General features: G+C 30.6%; 1 protein-coding gene across 1 annotated transcript in view; it reads left to right on the plus strand.

Annotated features, from left to right (window-relative positions):
* The first annotated feature begins 3931 nt into the window (after nucleotides 1–3931).
* LOC129230587 (protein unc-13 homolog A-like) overlaps nucleotides 3932–12275 on the plus strand; it is a 75929-nt gene continuing 67585 nt past the window's right edge. The window contains exons 1-2 of the mRNA XM_054864991.1: nucleotides 3932–4006; nucleotides 7296–7304. Coding sequence (XP_054720966.1) covers nucleotides 3956–4006; nucleotides 7296–7304 — 60 coding nt within the window. The 5' untranslated portion in view covers nucleotides 3932–3955. The remainder of the gene's footprint in view (nucleotides 4007–7295; nucleotides 7305–12275) is intronic.

A 12275-nucleotide genomic window follows, 5' to 3' on the forward strand; every position in this document is an offset into this window, starting at 1 on the left:
GAAACTCGAGTGATGCTGTCCGGAGTCTTTGGCCCAAAGATGGCGGGTAAGTCGGTCTTTGATTTCAATTCCATCCTTCAGACTCAGTCTCTTCTTACAGCTGGGAGGCATGTAGTAAACGGCACTTTAGATGCTAAATACCCACATATATGAATGTGAAACGTAAAATGGCGTGGCATCTGGTTTAAAATGCGGGAAAAGAACTCTGTTGTTTTTCATCCTGTTTATTCAGAATTTTACCGTGCAAAGCTCTCAGGAAGCCAGGAGGCAGTTCCATAGTTTTATGATGAACATCAGTGTCAGATTTCTACCAAGCAGTAGTTATTTGCAGTGTCTTCTTAGCCTCTGCTTTCATGCCGGTTCCGGAGATTTTACATTTATCAATGTTTATGGGGTTGAATTCTTTTAAAGTCTTGCAGAGTATCGCTAAACGAAAGAAAGTTGATACGCAAAAGTTATGTTGCCTTTAAAAGAGATACTTTGTGATTTAATGATATGTTAGGATAATAAAAATGTTTAAAGATTTGTTCAGATCAGTAGTTCTCAAAGTTCAACATTTAATGACAGAGTCAATGAAAGCCTTTGTTCGCAGTGTGGACTATTGGATCATTTAACGGCAAATCAGACATTTTGTGCTGCACGTGAAGGTTCTATAATTCATTTCAAAAATAATATTCAAAACGAATAATAAACATTTTCCTCCTTTCAGAATTCACGCATGTATGTGATTTATTTAGTAGACATTTTTTTTTACTATTTATTTCTTTTAAATATTACTTTTGAAGCGCAGTTTTGAGTTTTCACGTGCAGGACAATGTCTCTGGTTTTGCATGGAATGACCCTCTATTTGCTTATTTTTTTAAAACTTGCTCTTGAAAAATTTGTAGAAAAGTGATGCATGTTTTTAAAAACTTGTAACAGTATATTCGAAGGATTTTCTTAATGGAATTAAAAATTCTGAAACTGACGTCTAAAAGTAAGCCCTACATGTGACAGGCATAGGGTACCGACATCAGTCACGGATATGTTTAAGACATAGCTCTCAGGTTAACTCAATTTTCTTATCTTTTTAATGTACTTAGAAATTTTAAACTATTTATCTCTCATACAACTACTTCTCATCTAACGTTTGGCTGCTTTTGGATCTTCTGAGTTGTTTAATTCTATTTTTATTTGCTCAATTTCGAAAAGAGGTCCGACCCACAGTAATAGACACAGAACAATCAAATGGATATCAAACACCGACCTGAAAGATACACAGTGACATACAGGATGAAGAAAGGATGAGCAATTGACGTAATTCCCTTTTTGTCTTCAAAATGTGCAAATTTTTTTTATTTTTAGAACTGAAATCTTATTAAATTAAAATGAACATGGAACACCTGCTGACCTCGTGGTGGCTGTTCATAACCTTCCACCACTGGTCATAAAATTCCCTCTAATAACACTAGTGGGTTGCTCCGTATTCATGGGATAAAGCATCAGCAGTTTTACCCTCCCAAAAGGCTTATTATTTAAATACAAACTTATGACTGTTTGTGAATGGACCTTCATCTGTTACTGGTAACCTTACCCAACCTTACTTCAAAATAACAACTAAAAAAGATATTGGAAAAAATCTGCGTATAAGGTCATAAAAGTAACTACTTTCACTGGGTCAACAACTTTTTTTTGCCCTAAATAATTCGCATATGGATATAATTGTTAGTAGAAATTTAGTCTAACAGCCACACACATGTTGTTGGAATCACCATATAGCGGTGAATTTTCAGAGAATTTTCAGGGACTGTTCCTGCATATTCAAGTGGTGAATATTCAGGGAATTCTAAGGGACCGTTGATTATTATTCTAGTAGTGACTTGTCCCATAAACTGTGATTGCACAATTTGGTGGTTACAAATTATAGTTGTTTAAGGAATTATACTTTTGTCAATGTTTATGGGGTTCAGATCTTTTAAAATATTCCCGAGTATCTTTGAGTGATAGAAATCCAATACGCAAACGTCATATTACGTTTGAAAGAATTTTTTTGAGACGTAAATATAATGTGTTTGAACAGTAAAAAATGCTTGAAGATTCGTATTGGAAGCAATACTTCCATTATTGGAAGTGATGCTTCCAATAATGAACTCTTGTCTTTCTACTTTTTACAAGGATCTCATCACATATCGTAAAATAAAAAAAAATCTAAATGATCAGTATTTGAGAGAGCAAAGTGTGTAGTGTGTTTTTATTGATTTGTACTGGTTTGGTGGAATTTAAAACACTATCCTTATCCGTACTATAATCTTTAGCAAATTATTTTGTCTACAGCAATTACTTTTTAGTGTTGCTGTTAACTAGTACAGTAACGAATTCAAGTCATCATACCGCTTACCAAGAAAAGCATCCCATGTTTAAAAAAAAAATCTTAAGGTTCAGATTCATAAGAGCAAAGTAATGTATATTATTTTTTAAGTTGTACTTATTGGGAGGAAAAATTAAATGTTGAATAGAAAACATTATTATATCTGCAATAACCAACAGCAACATATTTTGTCTCGAATGTGAGAAGTGTTGCAAGTAGCTAATATAGCTTTAAATTCTCATACTTATTGTATGAAAAATCTCTCATATTGTAATGGAAAAAAAAGAAACATGCAAATAAGCAACATTTGACACAGTGAGCGAAATGTGTTTTAGTTGAACAGAGGCAGCAAGAAGCAAAGATATTCAAATACCAAAATTAAACTTTTGGTGATAACCAAAACCAATACAAATGATAGGGGAACCTCTCCTCTGCTTTGGGGCAAAAGATGGTACTAGTAGTTCTGGTGGGCGCTACTATGATGCAGCATGATTTGGAAAAAAAATCAATAAAAGTATACCTAGGAACTGAATTTTAAACGCGTTTTATAAGACTAGGGAGCTCCGCCCCTTCCCGCTGGCACTCACAACCTCCTGAAGATTGCTGCGCAATACTTTTTGATTTGCACAGCTTTAAACCATCTATTAGAAATAATCAAATAATAATAAACGCGTTACGAGTTCCGTTTCGGACAAAAAGAAAATCCCCCTCTCCCTCCGTAGAAAATGGAATTTAAGGTAGGAGCTCATGATTAGAACGCAATCCTCCTCCCAACCAAGTACAAAAATAACTTGATATAAATCTGCATAACCGAGGTATTAAAAAATAGAAATAAAAAGTAAAGCGCTTTGAAGTGTACCCTTTCCCGAGTTCCGAACCAACTAGTACCAACTTGCACATCTATAGGTGCTGTGGGGCTTCTGAGCATTGCAAAACGGCAGTTTTGGATGCTTGAAAAGTCGCTTTCATATTCGTGGTCTCTAGTAATATATTTTGCTTTTTAGCTCCAGGCTTGAATTGAATTGTGCCTAGGACTTTTCTCTTAAATTGAAACCTTTTTATTTGCTGTCATAAATAGTTGAGAAAATTGGAACAAGCTTTATTCTATGCACAAAAACATCTCCCTCAAGCGATAATGAATGTTAAGGGAAGTGGGAAATCTTTCATCCCTTTAATAGGCAATTAACTTGAATGTTTAACTTAAAAAATAATGATTAAAAAAAACTAGTCTGAAGTTTTAAATTAAAAGCCCCAGTGCAAACCGCATGGGCTCGGAGTAATTTTGTACAAAATTTCAAACTGTAGTGTGTGTTTCAAACTGTAGTGTGTGGGGGTTTCCTGGACGCAGGCCCGCCGCAGACTTCCTGCCACAAATTCTTTGACGTTACTTTTTTTTTACATATAGAAAAACTTTGAAAAGTCCGCTTATATAAATCCCTTTGCTTCTCACTGCCTCAATTGTACTAATTTAGTCGGAACGTAATGCGTTGAATTGAAAAGATGTTTTGTGGTATAATTAGACACTGGTACTTTCTTTTTTTCTGAGAGCTTTGTTTCTTTTGTGACAGGCCAGAACATAATAATCCGTTCTACAGCAACATCGACTCCATGCCCGACATTCGACCCAGGAGGAAGTCCATACCTTTGGTTAGCGAATTGGTAAGCTCTCGTTATTTCATACAATTCAAGTTTAGAAGTTTTGGACACTACATGTTTGCACACCCGTTAAGAGAATATCTAATGTTTGCGTTAAGCGTTTGTTTGCCAAGTTTTCCTACTTAGAAAGTTTTTTTTTACATTTCTCATTTATTTATTTAATTTTTTTGATTATTTTTTTAGATGTTTCATTATAGAACTAAAAACGAGTTTTTTAAAAGTCGATACCCAGGTCAGCGAACACGAGGAAGATCTATTCTATGCTCAAGAGAAAGATAGTCGAGCTGTAAACAAAATAAATACGCCATTTGGCAGCGTCAGTGATGTGATTGGCGTAAACAATGACAAATCTGTGCCAAGTAGACGGCTGATATTGTTTTTTTTTTTTTTTAATTATTCCGGAGAAAATTCCCAAAAATGGCAAACCATCCGGCAACATTTTCTTTATTTTTTGAACTACCTTTCGTTGAATAGATTATGGTAATAAATACTTGAACAATGTTGAAAAGAACCTTAAAAGAATGAAAATAGCAAATTCAAGTACTAAAGCACAGGACACGTTACTTTGGAGTATCTCGTATTTCCGCGGTACTACTGACTTAAAAACTATGTAAAAAAAATTGAAAAAATGATTTTGATCTTGTCTATTCCAACCCAAACCACTTTATATTTATATGTTTAGTTACTTATGTTATTGGTTTTAGTAGCAGTATTAGTAGTACTAGCCTTTTGGGGTTATAACTGTTTTTAAGCGACCATTCAGGACAAACTACAAACTGCTTGACATTCGACCCTATTTTTCCAAATTCATTTCTACACCTCACTAACATTACACAGTTGCATGCCAGTTTGGATCGTACGTATAGCCTCGTGGAATGTTATTTAAAATTTTAAGGAGGCGACAATAAACTTGAAAAGTTTGTTTTGATCACGCTTATTTCAAACCAAACTATTTTACATTAGTAAATTTATTAATTTTTACAGATGTTATTATGATCATGATCTTCAATATTATTATTTTGCAAGTACTAATTGTTTTTGCAGTCATTTAGACGAAGTAACAACTAACAAATGTAAAGAGAAATGAGAATTGCAATAAAAAGCAGCAACATATACGAGAAAAAATAAAAATAAAAAACATTAGGAGCTTTTAGCATTTTGACTCCACGTGCTTCGTTTTTTATTGCAGAAATATCACACAAACTGAAACAATTAAGGCAATTAAATAATTTGAAACAGATAAATTTTTTTTTAGTTTTACATTTTTTAATAAAATAGTAATAGAAATAAATTTACAAAATGGGCCAATAGAACAATAGAACAGACGAAGTAATACATCATATGAGACATATTTCTACTAAATATTGCATACTTGTATTTTGCAGCTGCTGGATCAAGAAACAAAGAGTGCTTGGAAAAATCAAATAAAATCTTTCATTTGAAAATTATTATTGCTATTGAAAATTAAATTCAAACTAACTAAATAAGAAAATTTTAAAATGCTTATTATTTTTTCATACTATGTTATACTGCCATGGAAAGATAAAGCGCGATATCTGCAAATTTTCATTTTTCATTTTTTTTTCTTTTTGCATTTTTGTCATTTATTGTACTTCATTGTGCAAGCTTACTTTTTTTATTTCCACTGAAAACAAATCACGAAAAAACATCGTATTCTAACATTTTAATAGTATTGTGAGTATTCCAAAACACGTTTCTTAAAATATCTCAAAAATTCACTTTTGCAGATGCTGCGCTTTGGCTTTCCATGGCAAAATAATACTGTTGTATTTTGTGTTAAAAAAAACTTATGCTCTTCGTGTTCAAACGTGTTCGTGTATTTGGTGTTGAGATAAAATTACGTTGCTTTGAAATTAAACTTCAAGCGGTGAACAATGTTTTTAAATTCAAATTTTAACCCGAAATAGAACATGACAAGATGAATAGAGAAACTAAATACATAACATTAAGCTTCTAGTTACACAAATGAAAAATATCTCCTTATATCAGTTTCATTTATCAGGCACCTTCGTTCTATGAAAAAAAGAGAGAGAGAGAATAAATTTAAACTTAACAAAATGCATAACATTTAAATTAAAAGATCTGAAATGTAAAGATTATACAAAAATAATATAGATATTATTAACAAAAATAATTGAAACAGTTGTTAATACTGTGATTAAGAGGCTAAAAGAAAAAAAACCTTTCATTATTTTCATAGTGATACCCCGTAGTCAGACTTTCGTTAAAACCATATGACAGAAGATTATTATTTAAATGATGAATTTTTCTTCTTTCATAATAATAATAATACTAATAAAAAGGAAAACAATATAATAATAATAATAATAATAACAATAATAATAATAACAACACTAATAATAATAATAATAATAATAATAATAATAATAATGTTATTATATTAATAATATTAATAATAATTTTCTGAAGATGGTATTTCAGATAAATTTCTTCAATCTGAGAAGCTGTTACAAATTTGTATCCCTCTAAACTGGACATGGCAGCAGTTTTTAATCAGAAAATTGCGTCTTTAACTTTTCTTTCTTCTCATCACATAATTCTTTGGTGGATTTTTTAAGAGAAAAATTAATAAATTTCAGCATATATGAATGCAACGCAGAAGCTTATTGAATAAAATAAAGAGTTTGTTATGAAACTGACAATTGGTTAAGAATTGATAAAAAATTTTATCAATGATTTTAAATGACAAGGATCAATACTCGTTGAATCTATGATATTTTCGATCTCATCAAAAAATAAATCGTACCTATTTTGATGAAACTCACTTACATTAGAATAAGTACTCATTTAATCCACAAATCATCAAGTCGAGAAACTTTTATCATTTTTAAAGAGAGGATTAATTTCAAATTAGCTAAAATAAATGTTCAGTAAATCGTCGAAACTCCACATTTAAATCGAAGAATTTTTAACATTTACATCAATTATTTATTTTTATTCAAATTAGAGAAAATATTCGTTAAATTTTGTAGAATAATATTTCTTTTCATTGAAGGAATCTTCTGTGTTGGTCGACTATTCAAAACTAAAATATTTGTCAAATAGCATGATATTAAATCGGAAATTTCTGTTCTCCTTTTGAAGAAGGAAAGCATTTGTGTTATGTATTTCTGATGATTAATTTTGTCAACGATGTATTGTGTTAAAATATTTATGTAAAACTTTATTTATTTCTTAAACAATTGAAACTAAATACTCTTTTTCTTTTCCAACTCTTTACTTTCTCTCCTATTGGTTTCCTGTGGTGTAGGTGCTCAAGGTATAATATTTCTTTTATTATTCTGCTTAAATCTATTCAATCTATTAAATACTTAATGTAATGCTACAGCGTAAACGTTTCACTATATTGCCTACGAATTTCTAAGCTCTTTATTTAGTATTTCTCGATACGTAACTTACATTAATACATACATTATTTAAGTAAGAATGAAAGTATATGTTTCTGCTAATACGAACTGAACATTACAAAAAAAATATATTCTAGCTGTAAGTATAGTTTTCAGTAAATAAGAACCTATTTATTTAGTGCATAGAATGCCTTTAGGTTTCAAACCTTATTTGTCTTAAAACATTTCATAAATTCATTAGCTTTTCAGTATTTACTTGGAGTATTTAAACTACATTACATGATATTATCTCAGTTGTAGTTCAAATTTACAAGCCAGATACTGTTTTCAGTTGATTCTGCCAGAAAGGATCAATGAATTGCCGGCAGAATATTTGCTTCTGTTATGGGAATAAAGTTATTTGCTTATTAAACTTAACATTTGATTTTTAATATGTGAGGAATTGATTGCAACTGTGATTGCAAAAATGTCATCTGTAAAAAACACACTTGAATTTTACCGATCAAACTTTTAGAACTGATTAGTAATTCTTGTAAGTTTTGAATGACACTAAATAAAATAGACAAGTTTTTACATTTTTCCCGAAGAATGATCCTAGAACAAATATTTAAATCTTGCATCTTTAAGCAGTGATTGCAACCTGATATGATTATAAATGTTCATTGATATAATTGACAAATTGATGTAAAGGATCGTTTTATGTCAACTAACCTTGTGATCCCCCATCTGGGGATTTAAGCAGTGATTGCAACATAAGCTTTTAAATGTTCATTGATAAAATTGACAAATTGATGTAAAACATTAATTTCACGTCAAATAACCTAGTGATGCCCACCCAACCATCTGATATTTAAATGAAATTTCACAGAGGTATACCTATGTCTTTGAAGCTAATATATGCAAATTTTCTGCTTGTAATTTCCAAATCCTGAGAGGCTAGGGTCTTCAAATAAAAGGGTCTTAAATGTTGGAGCTACTTTGTGAAATGGATTGCCATGTTTAGACCAATCTAGCAGAAAATTTGAAAACGCTGGAAGCCTGAAAGTTTGGGGGCTTGGAATACTTTTTGTTGTAAATGCATTCTAGTAGGTGTTTTCGTGAGATTGTGTGTAGCATGCATGACAACTCTGGATTTTTTTTTTTTTTTTTTGAATTTTAGTTTCTCATAAATTCTAAACAATACTCATTGAAAATCTAGTACTGTGTACTAGTCCACCAGCGATTCTTTCTGGCCTAATTTATTGAAAGTAATTTCTGACCATTTAAATTTAAACTCATTACAACAGAGAGATTAGCGTGCAATGTAGTATAAAAAATCCAAGTAAATATAATGAAAGAATAGATTTTTTTCAATTAGAATAAACATTTACAAGTACGAAAGAAAAAATGAGTTTAAAATACTGTAAGTCGTAACGAATTGCCATGTTTAGGGTAAACTTTCGGAAAATTTTATTGAAATTAACTGAAATTTAGGAAGTTTAAAGTACATTTTGCTGTTTATAAATCCTAGCATTTTTGTGAGTTTTATCTCATTAGCTTTAGTGTAGCACGCATGTAAACTGTCGACAAATTTCCACGGGAATACCTCCGTAGATTTTTGGTTATCAAAAATTTAGACCGAAACTCACTCAAAAGTCCAAAGCTCGTACTTAGAAATTCCATTGATAAAATATGAAGCGTTAAGGTAACCCATTTTCCGTGTGAATATTTCTTCGAAATTCAACTTCATTTTTGTAAAAATAAAATAAATAAATAATTAATAAATCTTTGTTAGGGGGAAATATATTTTTTCGAATGGTGCTGAACAAAAAAGAAAATTGACGGCAGACCTGCCGCGCATTGAAAACAAGCTATTTTTGATGTGAATGATTTTGATAACCACTTTTGATAACAATATCTTCCACAAATTTAATATTTAAGCTATGCAACGGTAAACCATTGACAAGGTCTATTTTGCCACGGTGCGTTAAGGAAACTCCTTTTCGGGACAAATATTTCTTTTCTATTCGTCACTCATATAGTGACGAGCTAACAAGCTAGATTTACGATTTTATTATAGGTGACGGAAAAATTTACGTTGAAAATATTGAATGAAGTCTTGTTATACTTTTTTGAATACGAAAGCTGTCAATTAAGTAATCAATAAAGTTTCTAATCTTAATTTTATTGTTTTCAGCGGTGGGGAAATATTGAAGTTATTGTTTTACTTATTTATTTACTTTTTATTAAGCAATAATAGAAATAAATGGCACGAAAAGAAAATACATAGGTACATCTAAATAAAAACAATTATATTAGATTTAAGGATACGACATCGATGTCAATGTTTTGAATTATCGATGGTTTTGTTAAAACATCGATTTTTTTTTACTATGGAGGGCCATTTACCATTTTATGGACTATGGTTTTCAGTCATTGATGTTTTGTTTTCGACGTTTTTCTCGATGTCGATGTGTTTTGTTTAAACAAAAATGTTTGATAAACACCTGCGATCGTTGTGCAAATGAGAAATACAGCCATTAAGCATTCAGTTCTTAAATTAATAGAAAATCCTTCTCAGCTATAAAAACCTATAAATTTTTCCCTATATATCTTCCTTTTAATCATTTTAAAATGCATATTCCTATACATAATGCTAACAGTTTAGTATATATTTCGAACTCCTAACACAAATTTTGCAATCTTTGAATAAATTTTGCATTTTAAACATAATTTGCAGAATTCTTCCTTTTGATGCAGCTGACGTCGGTAAGTGCTGTGACACATATTTGTTCTTAGTGATTCGTTTTTGAACTAGTTTAATTTTTGCGTTATCTAGTTAGAAATAATTTCCTAATAGTCCTCGTTAGTTGTTACTAATCATTGAATGCCTTATTCTCATTTCTTCTATTGTTCAGGTACAAAATCAAAGAATGTTGTGAAATTATTCGTACTAATTTATATTAGTGCTTTGAATGTTTAGTACTTTAGTTTCAATGCATGCATCAGGTACTAATTGTTTATTGTAACCCAATCCGACGAAAAAAGATGTTTTTATGATGAATTACTATTATCAATATTGAATTAGTTTTGACAGTTGTGATATGGTAATTATAATTCAATGCATATAAGCACGACCAAATTATGTACTCGTCTATATAAGGGTAACTGCGTATGAGTATGTATATAATATACTCAAAGTATTCTCAATATAGTTGAAAATCGATCGATTTTCAAAACATCTATGTTAGAAAACATTGATGTTTCGTTATGATATCACACCTCTAATCAGATTGTTCATGAGCTAGCGTTAAAACATCAATAACTGCGAAGAAAAATATCAAATGTTGGAAAATAATCAACAAAAATCCATATCAGAGGGAAATTATTTTCTTGTTTACTTGCAAATTTTTTGTTGCTTACAAAATGAAAAAAGTACGTAAGTTTATAAAAAAAAAAAAAAAAAAGATTAGTTTAACAGCACACCCTCATAATCCAAACACAAATCGAAGGTTTATGCGACGCATTAACACATTAATGAGAATTTTCTTAATTTTTTAAGATACTTATTTGAAACAAATTTTAAAAATATCGAGTGCCAAAAAGAAAAAGGGGTATAAAACATAGAAAAAAAATCTCCTATTTGCTATAACTCGCAAACACGCGTTTCGGAGAAAAAAAAGAGCCCTTTTTTTAAAACAAAGATTTATGAGCTAATGGATCTAAAGTCAAAAAATATACAAATGACTCGATCTCAGTCGACTGTCTTAACAGCCGCAAGAATACATCTTTTCTTCGTTTAAAAAGAGGTTATCTGTTTCTCCAAAACACGTGTCTGGGAGTTTTAGCTAATGGCTGATTTATAAAAATCTTTGATGTATTTTACTCCTAATTTGTAACTAAACCATGAGTAAACTTATAAAGAATTAAGATAATGCGTCTATATTCCAAAAAAAAAATCGGAACACAAGAGAAAATATGGCTGAAATATAGATTCAAAAAAATAAAAATGTTTACAACGAAATTTATCAAACATTGCTGAAACTTGTAGACACATGTATTTTTTAAGGGAGGGGGCAGGGTTCGCACTAAAAATTGGAAAGAACCCCTTTTTAAAGCAAAAAAGACGCGAGCGGCAGTGACAATAGACAGAGCCGAATAATCTCACACCATTGAAAGAGGCAAAATTGCATTGAAAGAGGTGTCTTTTGTAACCCTGACACAAGACCAGACATTTATGTTGATCATTTTGCAACAATTTGTATTTTTCATTGCAGTTGTTGCTTTAACGCTAGCTTATGCACAGTCTAATATAATTGTTTTCATTTGAATATATTTATGTATTTTTTGAGCGGGCCATTTATTTCTATTATTGCCAATTGTAAAAGTAAATAAATAAGTAAAAAAATATGAAAATATTTTTGATTAATTTTTCGAATGTTGTCTCAAAGTTGAATTTCAATTTTTTTAATCCCCCCCCCCTCCTCAATGAAAACAATGAAATTCGGACTAGAAAGTTTGTTTTATGAATTGCACCGCTCTAAAAATAATTGTAAATCCTTTTTTACGTTAATTTTGTGATTACTTATAAAAATTTCATTAATTTAAATCTAACAACAGACAACATTGCGCACAAAATGTCTTGAAATCCTTCAACTTAGCAGTGATTGCAAATTCGGTAAGCTTTAAACTATATTGATAAACACATGAACATCAAGCGGATTGTAACACAAACAGAGAAACGCTCTTTCTGTTTTTTTTTTTTTTTCTTGTAATTTTTCAAATACCGCACTCGTATTACTACCTAGTAACACAATTCTAAATCTTGATGTTTTTGTGGCTACTTTCAAATACATAGCTTTTAGAAAGCTAGTGAATCCTTAGTAGTAACCCTGTATAGTTGA

The sequence above is a fragment of the Uloborus diversus genome, chromosome 9 (genome assembly GCF_026930045.1).
Source record: "Uloborus diversus isolate 005 chromosome 9, Udiv.v.3.1, whole genome shotgun sequence".
Classification (NCBI taxonomy): domain Eukaryota; kingdom Metazoa; phylum Arthropoda; class Arachnida; order Araneae; family Uloboridae; genus Uloborus; species Uloborus diversus.